The sequence below is a fragment of the Prenolepis imparis genome, unplaced genomic scaffold, assembly GCF_030444845.1.
Source record: "Prenolepis imparis isolate NDT839.2.m4 unplaced genomic scaffold, iyPreImpa1.0 SCAF_1, whole genome shotgun sequence".
Lineage (NCBI taxonomy): Eukaryota > Metazoa > Arthropoda > Insecta > Hymenoptera > Formicidae > Prenolepis > Prenolepis imparis.
This window is the reverse complement of record NW_028141159.1, coordinates 924,021-941,863: the sequence shown is the minus strand read 5'-3', so window position 1 is coordinate 941,863 and position 17,843 is coordinate 924,021. Positions and strand designations below refer to the sequence as shown.

General features: G+C 40.5%; 1 protein-coding gene across 11 annotated transcripts; it reads right to left on the bottom strand.

Annotated features, from left to right (window-relative positions):
- Positions 1 to 33: 33 nt before the first annotated feature.
- Positions 34 to 17,753, bottom strand: Cyst (rho guanine nucleotide exchange factor 18 cysts). Of its 11 annotated transcripts, XM_083046436.1 has the most exons (19): positions 17,711 to 17,753; positions 17,203 to 17,330; positions 11,761 to 12,108; positions 11,115 to 11,578; positions 10,640 to 10,789; positions 10,367 to 10,548; positions 9,300 to 9,437; positions 8,652 to 8,727; positions 8,436 to 8,565; positions 8,131 to 8,326; positions 7,077 to 7,151; positions 5,571 to 5,627; positions 4,828 to 5,380; positions 4,506 to 4,735; positions 3,890 to 4,419; positions 3,598 to 3,794; positions 3,293 to 3,472; positions 2,495 to 3,213; positions 34 to 2,418 (listed from the first exon to the last, which is right to left on the bottom strand). In XM_083046436.1, the coding sequence occupies exons 2-19, from the start codon at positions 17,240 to 17,242 to the stop codon at positions 2,109 to 2,111; spliced, it is 4,575 nt and encodes a 1,524-aa protein (XP_082902562.1). In that variant the 5' UTR covers positions 17,243 to 17,330; positions 17,711 to 17,753; the 3' UTR covers positions 34 to 2,108. The 11 variants fall into 11 exon arrangements, with proteins under 11 accessions (XP_082902562.1, XP_082902588.1, XP_082902580.1 ...); XM_083046462.1 differs by lacking the exon at positions 17,711 to 17,753 and having other exon boundaries at positions 8,652 to 8,724; positions 11,163 to 11,578; positions 17,203 to 17,543; XM_083046454.1 differs by lacking the exon at positions 17,711 to 17,753 and having other exon boundaries at positions 11,163 to 11,578; positions 17,203 to 17,542.
- Positions 17,754 to 17,843: the final 90 nt, after the last annotated feature.

Sequence of the window (17,843 nt, the reverse complement as noted above, 5' to 3'; positions counted from 1 at the left end):
CACACGATTGATTGAGACGCGAGCAGCTGGTAGTATTATTACTTAAATTTCCTTAACGAGGTCACGATTTATTTAGTCGTTTTTTTTTTTTTTTTTTTCTTAACGTCGATCTACAATGTGATCAACCTTCTATCTAGCCTTCGTTCAATTCGATCATATTGCATGCCAGTCTTATCTGTTAAGGAATGTATATATTTATACAGCGTTATGTATAACTATATGACCGTTTGTAAAACCGAGAATGGTTTAGGAATCCATAAATTCGGATGCGTATTGACAATCATCACAACAATATGTTTTACGTAACGGAATTGTCGCGTACAGAATTGTCCTTTTTCGAATTTGAAAGACGAGAATGATGATTTGATTCGACATGATCTTCGCTAAAATAAATGCTAAAATGCGCGGTACTGTGATACCTCTGTACTTTACATACAGAATAGTGAAGCGGCAGCACCGACGTACAGTATTTCGTATGATTCAAAGATTTCTACTTGAGAACTTTCTTCGTTGATAAGTATATATATAATATACATGTATAAATAAAATATGTCAGAAAATGCGGAATACAAGATCCGCGAAAAGACGCAAAAGACTCGGGGGACGATTGGGATATTCGAATTCTCCCAGTTTCCCAGTATTTCGTGTAGGTTCGTACAGACTTTAATCATCCATCTTAAGCAACGTAATAAATAGTGTAGAGTTTGTATATAGACAATAATACAAGAAAAAGAACACTCGATAAAGAACAACAATATAATGGCAGTGAATAATCTCGAAACGAAATGCCAGATGTGAATTCCTCCGCTATTTATATATATATATATATATATATATATATATATATATATATATATATATATATATATATATATATACTCGTACTTTGGTATTTCAGTGGAAGAAATACCAAAAGTGTGTCGTGTGCACTTGACAAACGGAATTATTATTTCTGAAGCAAACAATTTTGGTCAAAAATAAAATGCAGTATCAATTTCGATTTGCGACAGTGGCTTGGCACACGTAACAATGATAATCATTCATTATCGTTAATTGATAAATCTTACTTGTCGCATTAGCATTAAAATACTTTAATAGTTATGATGTAAGAATAGCCATCGCTCTCTCTCTCTCGCATTCACAACAGCGTGCACTCACAGAGATAACCGAGATATATGCGTATATGCGTGAAAAGAAATACATGCACACGCGCGTACATTCGCTTTTTCATTCATACCCAATTGTACATACATACTTATGAAAAAGTATATATTTTATATTTATATATATACACATTAATGTATATGTAACCGTAATATATATATGTATTCATCTATCTTGCATATTTCAGCAAGCAGCAACAGGTTTGCTTAAAAGATTCGTCTAAAATCTTGTGTTTCTAAAACTGTCAGTCGGCTTAATAACGTAACGAGCAAGACTTTAACAAGATCGGCTGATCTACTTTGCTACGTAGCCGTTAATACTTTTCTTTCTCTCTCTTTGTCTCGCGATCATTACTCTTCATTCTTAATAGAAATTGCGTTTTATTCTTAACGTATTTCTCTCGTCAAGATAATTTCGTGAAATTTGGCATAAAAATTATATTATTGCCATCAGTTGTAGCAGTTGGAACGTAATAATTATTATTTTTCCTCCTCTCAACTATATACCAAGGCTAATCATACTCGCACTTATTAATGATAGTATCATCGTGGCGTGTGAATAAGATGAATTACCGTATTGCACTAAAGTATGACCTCGTCGAATGTGAAATAAAGAGCCAATAGGCATCCTGCCATAAGACAATTAAATCCGTAGTGAGAATAAAAATGGGACACGAGCGATACAAGGACGCGAAATATAAGATTATACGATGAGAAACTTCAGAGGGCGAAATATCCGCGAAGCGGCGAATAAAATATAGATTGCATTAAACCGCGAGAACTTTATGTCGAAAGTCAAAAGGACTTGACGCGGCTGCGGGTCTGACTGTTCCGCGATTGGCTGCGCGGTGACGGGGTTGGCGTGGAGGTTGGCGTGGCTGTACCAGTAGCGGCGGCGGCGCGCGACGAACGTGACGAGTGCTTGCGACCGAATCGAAAGAATCGTCAGAAAAAGATCACCTCTTCCTCCAGCGGCGGCTGCTGTTGTTGTTGTTGCTGCTGCTGCTGCTGTTGCGACTGCTGCTCCGCGTTCCGTTGCTGCTGCTGCTGCTGTTGTTGATGAGCGTACGAGACTTCGGGCGGAGAGCGAGTGATTCGAAGCGAACGATTCGACGAGTGCGTGTGACTGCTGCCGATTCCGTGATGGCTATTTCCGAGCTCCGGCGAAGAGTATGCAGAGCTGGTGACGATCGCCGGGCTGCTGCCCGTTCTAGAGTGCCGATCTGGACTGTTATTACTCGCGGTACTGCCGCTTCTATCGTACGAGAAATATAAACACGTTTATTGTGAAATATCAACATTGACATTGATGTAAAACGAGTAGATCCTACCTTGTATTGTTGTTATTCCCGCTGGCGAGCTTTAGCGGCAGTTGCTGTTTGACTGGCTGGTTGCTCTGCACCTTTTGCTGATTCGTCGCGCTGATCAGATTCAGAGGAATACGTTTCGCTTCGGATTGCGCCTTACTGCGTGCGGTTTGTTGCATCGCTTCGGTGTTCTGCGTCAAATGCGACAGATGAATCGTCGTCGAGCCGGTCGTAGAACTTCCGACCAATGTGACGCCTTGTCGTTCCAACGCCTCGAGTCGTCGATACAACTGATCCCGTTGCTGCGTCACATCCCGCTGCTCCGCGACCAATTGTTCTCTCTGTCGAGCCAGCTCGGCGCGTTCCTCCTCCAACTGCATCTTCTCCTGTTGAGAGGCGGCGCGAAACGCTGCTTTCTCTTGACAGAGCTGATCCTGCAGATTTCGCAGTTCCTCCAACTGACGATTCGGATTCGGACGACTATTGGACGATTTACCCGTGCCGCCGTCCTTACACGCGGCCAGTTGTGCCTGCAGACTGTCGATCGTCGTCATCTGACTGCTTATTATACAGAGCAATGTATAAACGTGATGAGACAAACGTATCGCCGCGCACTGCTGATCCTTGTTCGATTCTAATTCTTGGCCTTCCTTTTCGTCGGGGTTTTCTTTCGGTAATTCGCCGAGTTTCGGAACGGGAATTACGGTGTGCGAGACGTTCGGATCGCGCAATGGGTGCCTTTCCTAAAAGCGAAATTAAAGTATTTGATGATTACATTTTCATATAATCGTGCGTGTTTTTGTCCTTTGTGTTTTCATGTACCTTATTATGATCGAAACCAGCGAAAGTTTCGGCTCTTCGAGGCACGCAAAGAGCTGGTGGAACATAAGCTTCACTGTGACGTTCACCGGCGGAGCTTAAACTTCTCGATAAATTAGCGCCGCCCGCGCCGAACGACAACGAGCTAGCGAGACGTGCCGCTTCTTGCACGGCTACAAATGCCTACGTTAAACAAAATTTTTGAAATTTTTTTTCTCCGATCAGTTCGTACTCTAACTAGATTAAGAATCCAATAAATCCAATAAATGATAGCGAAATATAATTTAGAAATATGATTGAACATTAACCTCCTGCCATAATTGGGTGGTATCGGCCCTCTCGCTGTGCACTAGCCGTGTGTAATCGGCGCCTTCCTTCTCGAGTTTCTCGATTATCTCATTATCATTTTCGTTCCAAATATTCGCTACTTGTAAAAGTCGCATTTGTAAATTGATCTTCTCCTCAAACAGCAGCGCCTGCTCGGTATCCTTTTTCCGTAATTCGCCTGTAATAAAACAAATTATTTATTTGCAAATATAATCGCACAAAATGACAAATAGGAATTACGGAAGGAGCTAGACATGAGAAAGCAGGACATACCGACAATTCTAAGTATGTGTGATTCCTTAGCCTTGGCGATACGTTGCTTCTCTTCGACAGAAACCAGCGAGATCGAGGAGGAGCGAATATCTCGCAATTCGTTGCTATTTTCTGTCAGCGCGTCGGTCTCGTTCTCGGACTCCTGCGGACAATCCTCGACCGCCGATCGAATAGCCTGTATCCACAGCTGTTTGTCCTTTGGTTTCTGAATCTTCAGTTCGAACATCTCGGGTTCAGCCGGGTTGCTGCTTATCAGATAAATACTGGATTCCTGACGGGCTTTCTCGCGGACTAACAGTTTCTGCAGCGACACTATACCGGCTTTATTGTCAGGCACGAAGAACGCGTATTTCTGATCCCTCTCAGCCAAGAAAAACAATATGTCTGAGAGAACGACCACTACGATGGCAATCATTTTGCCGCGACCTTGCATCAAGTATGCAGTACCCTCGAACTTCAAGATTCTGTTGATTATGTCCGACTTTTTAAATTTGGCACCACGATACGTCGCGAATGACTTCGCGTCGATCCTGCAAAAATATTATCGTTCACAGTTTCGGAGATAAATGACACTAAGAATAAAAAAATCGCGAAAGAAGAAAAAATCGAAACTCACTTATTGTATATCTCTAATTTTCTATCGTCTCGCTCCTTATCGGCTACGCAGGCGTCTACATCAGCTAAGATCTCCTTAACAAGGACCAGTGCTTTACGTAGATCTTCACTTTCGTCTTGCACAGTGCTGGTTTTGATGAGTGGCTCGATCAGCAACGGATATTTCGTCAAACGTTGAGTAACAAAAAGTATACACTCGGGTATACCTTTCTTTTTCAACAAGGGATTCGTCTAAGGACACAGATAACTTATTTTACTGGATTGTACCGTTCATCCTAAAATCCTACGTGAATTCATTCGTCTCGCTTATTACTGAAACATACCTGACAGTATCGTACGAAACGGGCGAAGCGAGGATCGTTACGCAGGTAATACTTGTATGCCTCGGCGGCGTCCCGGTGACGACTACAAAACTCCCCGTACGCGCTCTTCATGCGTTGCGCGTTATCGCCTGAGAACTGCTCGACTAAAATGTCGACGATCGTGGAGACTACGGGATTCGCGCTCTGCCGTTTTCGCAGTTTTTGCAGGAACCGCAGATGGTTATCGATCAGATCCCGCAATCGGGGAAACATACGCTCGAGATCCAGCTGACCGAGACGAAAGTGCCGTCGCAGTCCCTCCGCGAAGATCTTTTCCATCGCGAGCAGCACCAGACAATGATGCTTCTCCGTGAGCACGAATTCGTATATATGTTCCTGCCTCTTCACCTCGCGGTCGCAATGATCGACGAGGCGCAGCGCGACGTTGCGTCCGATCGCGGAGCTCCAGGAATCGGGTTCCTCCTTCCCCAACGTCAACTCGGGATCTATATCTTCGAGATCGCCTACGGTGAATTGATGAACGTCGTCGCCGAAATCAAATTCTTCCCATCCGCTGAAATGTGAAAAAAATTATTCTCTTAGATTTTTTTAAATTGGTTTTTCAGTCTCACTACAGCGTTATATGAGATATGTATATATGTATAGCGGCAATATTGCTACTTTGATTAATTACGCGGGCCAAAGAGTTTATAATATTATAATATCTATATAGGAAAAAGAAAAAAAAGAAAAGATTTACAAACCTGGGAAGATCACGATGCTGCCCGCCCTCGCCATCTTTTTCTTCGTTTATCGTTTGACTGAAAGAAAGATATAGCTTTGTTTCATAAAGCACTATATGTGAAATAGAAAAAATCTTACTCTCCCCATAAATAATACAACGTTAGGTTGAATTCCATCTTGAGAGACTCTTGAAATTAATCTATCGAGATGTCGGCCTTTTGTTAAGAGAAGACTGAAGAATATATTACACGTTGCAAAACTGCCTTTCCAGTTTATTCTGGATCCTGTCCATACAAACCTTGCGTAAGACGATACAGCTTCGTTTAAATATATGTATAATATATGTATAATTAATATACATATATTACATAAGTAAGTATATAAATATATGTATAATAAATATAAATTTATGTATATATACATATATGTATATTATTGATTGTGAGTTATATTGCATTGTCGTGAATATAATTATTGTTGCTAGTCGCAATGCATAGCCGCGTTAAAGCTAGCAGGTTCAAGATAAATTCAGAGAGAGATTAACATCTTTTCATATTAATAGCAAAGGATAACCTGCGAGAGCCCTTGAGGCTCTGAGTTCAGGTCGGGTGGGATATGTGTCGTAATTGCAACCACTTTCTTTTCCACCGCTCCTGTCATATCCTACGATTTGTCCTTAAACTTCGCTAATTCAACGGGAAATACGGATTTACGTATAACGGGGGAAATTCGAAGGACAGTATTCATTTTATGCTCATTAGACTGTAAATCCCGACCCGACCCAAAACCCCTTGACAAATTACTGCGAAAACTGTCTATATAAATGTATGAAGTATGAAGTTTCGATGACATTGAGAAATGCGGGAACGAGATAAAAAAAAATATGACAAACTATGTGTGATTAACTGACAGGGCTGAACTGGGTGTAAACTTGTGTAAAATGGAAAGGAGAGATAGAGATTGTGTGGTAACGCATGTCATGAACATGTATCTACTATATGAAATATATATATATGTCTAATGTATATAAAATGTATATATATATAAATGATGTTGTATATGAAATATATAATTATCACGGAGAAAACAAATACCTTATGAACTAACAACACTCGTAAACTCTTACGCGCTAGAATTTAAGACGAAGATTACAACGAGAAGAGATGTAACACAAAAAATATATATATATGTACGTATATATATCTCATTGTATGGACACAAAATAGAGAAGAAGCAAGCACAAGATCAGAAGCACAGGCAGGGCAAAGATATGATGTTTCTTCCGACTATACAATACGGAAAACTCGATTGCCATTTGGACAGATTCATAAGGACAACATGTGTAGGTATATGTGTATGTGTGTGTGTAGATATGTTTGTGCTTAGATATGTGCGAGAAAAAAATCGAGGAACGAGAGACGCGCGCCTTTTTACCAGACGCGTGTAAGAATAACACACGAACAGAAACGAACGGAACGCTTTCGTAACAGAATACAGGAGGAACACATCAGATATCAGAGACTTACTTGACTCCGAGCTTAGTAGCGACTCGCCGCCAAGGGCTGTAGCTTGACATGGTTTTCTTGTGGCTGTTAATTTCCCTTTAATCGTCGTACAATCGATCAGTTTGCACGTGGTTGCACGAGGGGGAATGCACGGGAGAAGGAAAAAGCACATAACTGCATTAGGGCAATTTCATTTCGCCTGTGTTAGGCTGTTTTTTCCTCCATTTTCCATGTTAATTCTTTTTTCTTTTTGACTTTACGCGTCGATCTACCTATCTTAACGAATTGTTCCCCATACGCAAGCGATTTTTTGTGTTCTTTTATCAAATGCGACATGATGTTAAAATTAAAAATATGAAAAATCCTCAAGGTTACTAAGTAAGTGCTATCATCATTACTTCTCGTTGTCGTGTTTGCGTAATTACGGATAATATCAATCTAACTAGTATTATTTTAGGTATAGCTTGTGTATTAGTAAACCAAAAACTGAAGGTAGTCTGAGCATATGGTATTCTGTACAAGTAATACGTATAATATGTAAACAATATTATCAATCAAGATGTAGGCGGCGCGAGGCTGAACGCGCTAAAGCTTGCCGTACTATTGATGTTGCTAAACTGCAAAATTAATGAAGAAATAATAAGCTTCTGAGCCAGCCAAAGCCTCGGAGTAACAAGCAGACGTACAACTCTTTTTTTTTTTCTGTTTAGTTTAAAGCTTTTCAAACATCTCACATATGTTATATACTATCTACTTATTATTTATATATTAAATACGATAGATAAAAAAATATTCTTTTTACTCCATCGATAAAACTATCAAATATATCTGTTTCTCGCCTAAAAAAAAAATATATATATATAATATATAGTGAAATGAAACAATGAATCCTAATCTGCCAATTGAGTCAAACACGATCCGAGTTACTCATTATTTCGCACAAGTATAAAAGGAGTTTGTTACAAACTCCGAGCTTAGGCCCAGCGCCATGCCATTTGCGTGCGAATTTTGAACCACAGATACGCAGATCCAATGCAAAAGATGTATGAATTTTCGTCGATGAAACTTATATTACCTTCCGCTTCCGGACGACGCTGGCAGAGGCAACGATGTCGTGGAACCACGTTTGTTAATGCTGCTGTTACTCGAGATTGTGGAGACGCTCGACGAAGACTTTGACGCGGATTTGCCGGACTGATGTTTAGATTTCACGCATTCCAGCACCAATTGATCCTTGCATCCTTGGCTTTGATGAACCGACGCTCCGCAATCTAATTTAATATTGAAAAATTAATTAAATTTTATTTTTATGAAAGTTAATTATTTATAAATGGCAAGATAATCGCGCTTTATTTGACTCGAAATAAATAGTACTCTTACTGTCGCAATGAAGAAGCGGCTTATTCGTCGAATGTTTCATACAAACGTCACATAGTAAGCTTCCTTGAGATCCCACCGTCGTTGTTAGCCACGAATGTTGCTGCTGACTGGTCTTCTTCCCACTTTTATCCTGAAATAAGATTTTGACACGGTTGATTCGTCGGAAATATCTTTATTAGATATATCGGATAACTGCATTTATAGTTATCGCTTTACCTTCTTTTTGCGAAAGAAGATGGAGCCGCGCTTCCTTCTAGTCTTTTCGGAATGATGATCATCGTATGTGGTACTACTGAAAAATCAGCATAAATGTCGACATTGTTCGATTTCAAATAAGAAGTTTTGAAAAATTGTATCTTGTAGGTGATCAGCAGTGCAACTATAAAAGCATTTCGAATTTAATCACAACTCATTATAAAATATAAAAGTGTGTATGTATATGTGTGGCCTCTGGTGCAATCAAAGCTACGTGTTTAAAAAGAAGTGTGTAGCATGCACGAGCTATGTGTGACATGGCAATTTTCGTACATTGGCATTTAAAAGATTGAATAATTCTCGTTTAACGAGTCTCAAGTGACATTAAACTGCCATATATGTATATATTTCTAATATCGATATCTAAATATAATAGAAATGCGTGTCATCTCAAAATAAACAAATGTCTCTAGTTCCGTCTACGTTTGGTTTTGCAGTTGTAATGTAACTACAGACTCCCTTTCTATTTGCGGCTGACAAAATCGATCGACTGGCGGCAAACCGGCGTACAAACCATTTCCATCAGAGACATTAAAAATATATTTGCAGTATCATAAATAATTGGTTGAATATATGTATATGAAGGTTTTAAGGCAAAGTTTTACTCACTCGGTCAAAAGCTCGTCAAGGGATATCTGGACACTCGGAGTGCCCTCCCGGTCTTCGTGGAATTCGTGGCTATGTGGTGTATGAAGATCCTCGGTTTCTGTCTCACTCCCGCTACCCTTTTCGTTTCTTTCATGACGGCTGTTTCATGCAGGATTGTATAGCAAATTTTCAAGTACAAACACAAAACTAAGCAACTATCGTGTAGAGTAAAGTCTTATAGTCGAGATATTCTCCGATACTATATTACAGAAGAGCACATCGATATAATATTTGAAATAGCAAACTGCTTGCGTTTAAGAAAAGTGATTCCACGATTGGCAAATGTGATCGATAAAAGAAAGAAAGAAAGAGAAATGTATACTGCTACTATTACTACTATTACTTTCAGATCAATAATGAATATATGTTACTATTTATTATTTTGATCTCGTGTAGAATAAAAGTTTCGATATTAATTATATCAATAAATAATAACAGAGAGATACGTTTTTTTTTTCAGCAAAATATGCATTAAACTATATCGAGTAAAATTCTAATCCGGTATGACATTTTCTTGTGTTCATGTTTCATGTGGCTTACGATACAACGGCACGCGAGCAGTCATGCTAAAAGATCTACATAATGCAGAATGTTTTAAGCATTCATGAATGTAGATATCTCCGAAAACGAGAGAGAAACAGAGACATCTCCATTCTATTTGTTTATAAAAGTTCATGCACGGACGTCTGCGTTTATTTTCGAAATGAATTTCTACTTGTGCGAAAAATTAAAAAATCTCAAAAAAAGGAAATTTGAAACAAGATGTAAAAATATATGCGCGTGAAGATACATGTACACACATGGGTGTCTAAGCACGCATGAATGTACACGGCGCAAAATGTGTGCATAGCTTTCTGTGCGTTAATTTATAACAAGATCGCAAGCTGGATTGATGTTGTTCGAAAGAGTTAAATGACGTTTCTCGTTTAAGAGAAAGACATGAGTCTTCAGTGAATAGAAAACGCATAGTAGTTTCTTCATAATCGATCTAGCTGTGCGATCTTGATCCATTCGCATAACGGACTTACGCTGCGAGTGAAGGCGTCGTTCGTATTCCGGTTTCGGCTAAATGAACCTGCGGTGTAACGATCGAGGGCGTCGATATGGATTTCTGAAGAGGTAAACGCGAACCAGTCAACCCTGGCATTAAACTGCTACTTTCTGCTAATCTCTGAATACCCCTCTTTGTGACCATCTTCTGATATTCGCTCTGTCAAAGAAAAATTGGCTATGTAGTATGCCTATGCGCGAGATAGAGGGAATCGCGTCTCTCGTAGGGGGAGGAGATCTCTGAAATTTACCTGTACAAGATCAGCTTCGTTCAGCGAGTGAGTGCTCGTTTGCGACCTGCATGCCCGATTGCCCACGCTTACCGGCCCGGCGCACGATTTCCCATCTAATTCTAGCTCGTTTTCGCTGTCTAGGCTACTTAAACTAATGCTGCGTTGTCGCTGAAACGAGTAAATGGGGTACGTTGTAATTGTGTGGCGAGCATTAAGAGCGGCGGCCTCGGCGGGAAGCGTATAATGCGCAAGCGACCAGAGCCATGCCACCATCGTAAAGCGGGAGTGTCAAGAGTGACCGGGCATCTGAGACCGACGTAATTTCGACGAGTTCAGATCTCGATGCTACGCAGAGCAAGCACGCGAGAAGATGAGAGATTTTCATATCCTTTATATTTCTCTTAAATCATGGAAAGATGCACATTACATGAAGATAATGAAAAAAATTGTTTGCGTAGCATCAAAATCCTGCGGCATCGAAACTTGAACTCACCGAGATCGGATCGTGCCCTGGTTTCAACAAGTAACGGATGATATTAACCATATTTTGGGCCTGTAGATGATGCCCGGAATATCGGCGATTACCACGCCGGCTCTCCTCCAGATCCTCCAGATCCCCGGTCCAGCTGCGTCGCCTGTCTATACCCTGCGATTGTTGCATGCGTGCGCGACCGCCTGCCGACGTCGGGAAATGCGTCGGGGAACTGTTGGTGGAGCAGTTGGCGAGGAAGAGGTCCGGATCGGAGCCAGTGTCATGGTGATGATGATTGTTACCGGAACGAGACGCGAGCTCGGCGGTACAGGCCAGCGGACACAGGGACGGGCAGGAGGAAGTCAATCTCTGCGGAGCGTCGGAGCCGTTGGACACGCGAATGTGATACCCTAGAGTGCCCAATGTAAGGTCTCGCATGCGTTGAATGCAATCGTGGATCTCGTGCAGCTGCTGCAAGTTCTCCTCTGCGAAAACCAAAAGGAAAGAACATTGTATTGCTCGCGTTAAATTATATTTCTATACTTTTTTACATCAATTTATTTTTTAATATAGTTTAACGATTAAAACAAGAACTATAGCACTCGATGCACAAGTTTCAATCTCGTATTCTCGTATCTGCCATCTAATAAAGCTCGTGAAACGTTACCTAGGACCGGATAATTCTTGGCCAGACCGGGTGAGTGCGGCGTGACGCTAATGATGGGTACCAGAGGATTAGGCTGGGTTTGTATATTAGTGCCGAGTGCGAGCAACGGGTGTTGCTGCTGCTTCTGTTGTTGCCGCTGGTGCTGCTGTTCCTCGCCGCTCTCGGACATGACGATCGACGCTTTGTCGGTATTGTCTTTGGTGATGTAGCCAATCTCCGCGTGCAAACTCAGGCCGCGCAGATCTCCATTAATGATGGGCGGCACGCGATCGCAGTCGGAGTGCGATGAGCCAAGGTAATCGGTTATTACATCCTCCTCGCTGTCCTCGCCGCTGTTCGGACACTCGTCTGCAAGCATGACAAGTTTGACAAGTGTATCTCCATCGCCATCACGTCCCTAACTATGTTAACTGAACGTTATTAATTTTGAAACGCTGTGCTCTATCAGGAAGGAAAGCCTTTCTACTCTACTCCAGGCTCCTCCGTTCTATTTCTAGGACATGTGCGCAACGAGGGACACGAGTGTTACGTTTTTTCGTCGTTCGATAGTGCGGGGTGGGATGGAGGGATGGTGTAAAAAAAGGACAAAGTAGTTTATTGGTGCGGTGCATACACGACGAGTCGTGTTTAATCGCGCGGAGGGAGAGTTTCCAAAGCGCGATACCGGAAAACCGATATCTAAATGTCGTCCTCCTCGCGCCGTCTCACTATTGACTCGCTCTGGGGCTCGCTTGGGAACAAACGAGCGACTCTGTGACAATCGCGCCGGCCCCCGCGACGGCGTCATCTCCACAGGCTCCGCTCTCTTTCTCTCTCTTTCTTGGCTACCGCATAAAGGCATATTCAATGGAAACCAGGTCAAATCACGTATTCCGCCAACGACAACTCGCGTCCCGCTTAAGTAAACGGATAACGTAACGTCGTCCGCTCGAGTTCTTTCCTTACGACGCGTTTCATCAAAACGAGCTCTCTATCTATCTATCTCTTCGAGTTGATAATATCGTCGAGTACGCTAAGGTCAAATCAGACACCTCGAATCGAGCAACCGAACGCGAGTGTTGAATTTTAAAGATCTCACGATCTCACAGCGACGTGGAAACATGAAAATCGACGTCGGTTCATCGGTTCATCATTGTTCATTCTCGAACTGCACGCGGCTAAAACAATCCCTCTCTCTCTCTCTCTCTCGTGTTACCTCGCTTCGTGAGAAACAACCGAGGAGAATCTTAACGTAACGCGTCGCACGGTGTAAGGGTAAGGTAAGGTACTCTGCAAGGCTGCTCTCCGTTCGACTCGTGCTCTTAATTCCAACGTAAGCATCTATGCTATAATTTCCGCGACGGAATGTCTTTAATTAATTATGTCGACGTCCTTTATGCCGCCGATACCAGTTGTAGTTCGCGTTGGATTTCTCACGGATCTCTCTCTCTCTCTCTATCATAGGCTACACAGTCTCGCGTGTACGGACTCCGATCCTTTCCCAGGGGAGGTCCTTTCTCCGCGAACTTCTCTCGCGATATACAATCTCTCATCGCCGTTGAAATTTATTTCGTCGTTCTCGACGAAAAAAAAAGAAAAGAAAAAAAAACATTGGGATGCGCGAAGATAACAAATAGCTAGCGTACCGTGGCCGGAGCGACTTTTCCGGGTGAAGAGGAGCTGACAGACTGTTGCTTTTCCCCCTGTGTAGCTCCCGGAGCGCGAATTGATCCGCTGGTCCGCGCGCGCCATTCCTCCCCCTCCCCCTTTCTCATCCCCGACCACCACCTTTCCTTGCACCCCCGCGACCCTATAAGTCGCCGCCGCCAACCTTCAACTCGCGCCACCATCCCCCACCCCCGACCCACTGTTGGCATCAGCGCAGCGGCATGTTTGTTAGATTTGTATCTTTCCATCCCTTGCGAGAGAAGTGCGATACGAATCTCGAACTGTCAGCCGCCTCCGGACATCTCCGGAGGAGGATAATAATCTTCCGCGCTTCTAATAATCCTTCCGGAATTTTTTTTTTTTAATCGTTAGTCGCCTTCTTTGGCTGAACTGAACAGAAAAGTTTAAAGCGCTCCTGAATACTTTTATGAATAGTTTCTTCGAGATATCGATTAATTTCGATTCAAGTTCAAATCTGTGTCTCTCTCTCCGCGCGCTTCTTCTCACTTTCTACAAATAGAATTAGAAAGGGACGAGGAGAGAATTTTATGTAGTTAAAGGTTAGGTCGATGATCATATTAGCGAATCCGTGAATTGGAGAATTTCACATTTCGAATTCTATTGAGATAAATTCTATCGGAAAACTAATTCATTTCTCTCTTTGTGTCCGTAGTACTGAAACTTTAATCCGGTAGAGCTCTCCAATCTCCAGTTATTTATAACTTGCGTAAGTTTTAAAGTTTGTAAGAACTTAGACGCTTCGATATAATGACGCGATTTTATGTTTTCGCTTTAAACTTTAATATTTCTTTAAAGAAGATATACGCGATTTCCGAGATTATCACGTGCGGATCTATTTAGGTGAAATAAAAGCGATAAAACTCTGTAAATATTGAACATTATTACGTAATATTAATTTTAGTAATTAATAAATGTTGGTAATTAAAAAGTTATTTATCGATAATTCCACAATCGCTTTACATATACATATATATCTATAGATATAACTGATAACTGATGTGAGATAATTTTAAAATGCGATATATACAAGAGGCGTTCTTGTGTATTTTCATGTTGGAAAATATTTTTGAAATTAAATATCACGTATGATATGAGGACTGATATTATGAGAACTATTATCTGTAGGCTCTTTCTGCATTAATATTCTACATCTATCTGAATATGCGAGATGTATAATGAAGAAAGAGAAAGAGGAACACGTGTCTTGCATTTCTAAACGCATTAAATAATTAAATACTTGATTTTACCTCACAATAAAACTCTCTTTCTCTCTCCACACACATCTGTTCTAAAACATTTATATCTTCGATACACCATTTCCTCATCTGACAGTTCTCTATCAATTTGCCGCGGAAAAGGTTTCAGTAGTAACAAACATCGACAATGTGATAAACAACAACCTTTCGACAACTGGTTATCAGGAATAATCCGAGAGAGAGAGAGAGAGAGAGAGAGAGAGAGAGAAAAAAGAGAAAAAGAGAGAGAACGAGACAGATGCAATTGTGTGTTACTCCAGCTGGCATTTGAATGTAGGCCGCGGTGACTCCGACTCGGTATTATCAGCGTTTATTAAATATTCTGGTAGTAATGATTTTCGCTGGGGTAGCCCGTAACGATCGGCCCCCCTTCATAATGCGAGACAAGTAGAGAAAGAGAGAGAGAGAGAGAGAGAAGGATCTCTCGACGTCGGATAGCCAGTATTCGATACAGCGATACTTATTGGCTTGCACGTGGAGAGAAGTCTTATATAGGAGCTCGCGAGGTAATTATTTCGTAGATGACGATACGAAATTTCGCAGTTCGCAGAAGTAATAACTGGGATACTGGCGGAAATTTCCTCATCTCGAGCAGAAAGTTCGGCTTTTGAGAGTGACGCATTATAAACGGCTTTACGTAGGCTAAGATTAAGATTAATAAGGTTCTTTTCTTCTTTCTCCTCTTGTAATAATTCTCTTCTAATAATAATCGAATTTGCGCCTCAAAAAAATTGACTGACTTATTATTTTCGTTATAGTGTACAGAAAGAATTTTCTCTTAGAATTTACCCTGAAAATCATGGTAATCGTGGGACAATATGGTATGGAAAGAATTTTATGAGAATTTCTCTGATTAATATTTATCACAATAAAAAATAATATCTATCACAATATAAAATATAAAATATGCACTATATAGTAAAATTAATCAAACATTTTATATTTTATTGATTATCATGATTTTCAGGGTAAATTCTAAGAGAAAATTCTCTGTGCGTGTGTGTGTATACACGTTAAGCACAAAGCTGATATTGTTAATTTTTATTAGATATTCGCAAAATGGAATTCTCATAATAGAATATCGCAGTAAGCGTTTTGCCGCATCGTTTAGCGTTAATCTTGTCGCTTTAATAAACGAGTTAAACACGAAGGCGTGCAGATTAAATTTTCTTTAACGGGGGTGTGTCTTTGCTCACGTGCAAAGGCATAACATGAATATAATGTAAATTTAACAAAAAAAGCAATTAATTGCTTTAAGTGATTTCTAAAATATTTCAAAAGAAAAAAAATCCTTAAAACTAAAAAGCATGATGCTGATTTTAATAAATGTAAATATAATTTAATTTACCAATGAAAACACTCTTGCAGAAATAATTTTCCTATTTAAATTATATACATATGTGTATGTATGTATATACTGGAATATTTGTATATTTATTGTAATGTTAAAAACTATAATATGAAACTAATATACATATATATCTCTTAAATATTTTCTAGGATATATGTATATATATTTCGTGGAATTAAATTTATTTATTTTATTGTAAAAAGGAAACGAATATTTATATAGAGGAAAAATATTATATTTAAATATCTTTGAAGTTTCCAATAGTATATATATTTTAAAGATTATATTAAACAAAAAAATATATATAGATTGAGAGAGAAAGAGAGAGAGAGAGAAAGTGTATGTTGCTCTTCTACTTGATTCACATAGTATTGATTACTTCAAGAATATTCTTTTGTTTCTGTTCTGACATAAATAGCAATGATACATATATATATATACCAAGATACATCAAGGTTGCTGCTCTGTGAAAAATGCATCTTATTCCAATACGCACTGGCACATTCATTTCTCCTAAGATCTAGATGTAGTATTAATTTATAATTTTCGAAAACAATATTTATTTTTCAATACTAATACTTATTTTTCAACAAAGATTCATTAATCAGTAGCAAGTCATTGCAACGAGGAATATTGCACACACGCAATGTTGTATTTCGAAACAGTGATGCAATCCCGTTGCTAGATTATTCTTATCAGTCTTTAAAATATATATTGTTGGAAACTTCAGACATATTTATTTAAATATACATATATTATTTTTCCTCTATAATAAATATTCGTTTCCTCTTTACAATAAATTTAATTCCTCGAAATACTTAATATAAAAACTCACACATTCTTATTTAGTGAGAATTGCACATCAACACACACACATACACACACACACACAACGCTTATTTTTACATTTATATTTATTATGCAACATACATATAGGTGTACTTGCGCAATTAAATGCTAAATAAGAATGTGTGAATTTTTGTATTAAATATATGTGAATGTAAAAATAAGCGTAGTGTGTGTGTATGTTTGATTTGCGACAGACACTGTACCTACACACACACGCCTACACAGAGAACAAACGTCCGCCCATCCACGCACTTTCCTATGACAGACAGAGAAAGGCGGCAGGTCTCGACGAGCATACAAATGCGGCGAAAGACTCACCGGAGGAAAACGGGGCGAGCACCTCCTGTCGCTTCTCCATCGCTCCTCTCCGCCGCGTCCCTCTTGCGCCGCTCTGTCCTCACCAGCTCGCGATCCCGATCCTCTCTTCCTCGACGAGCGCACGCAGACTGCAAACAGTCGAAGAAAGAATCTCACCTAAATGAGTGGAAGGAGCCGCGACGCGTTAGCGAAATCGGAGCGCTCTTTGACGGAACGCCGCCGTTTCGGCAAGCACAACAACCCGAGCTGTCTCTTCTCCGAGCGGAGATTTTCTCGCGAGAAACAGGATATGTGTATATATATATATACATATATACATATACACGAGAGATTCAAAATCGCGCGAGAGAGAAGGAAAAACTAACACATATATACTCGCGCGCGAATAAATCGAGACAGGAAAATCGGATCGCGCTTTGTATGTACTCGCGCACTTTGTCGCCGCGTTGTTGGGGAGGGCGCCGTCGTATTGACAGGTGGATCGCGCGGCTTCGCGGAAGATACGTACCTAGGGAGAGAGAGAGAGAGAGGGAGAGAGAGAGAGAGAGAGAGAGGGGGAGAGAGGGATGCGATTCTCTATCCTGCCATTTGGCTGCGCGTCGCGCACGTTTCACGGCCTCGTCTTCCTCGTCGTCCGCGTT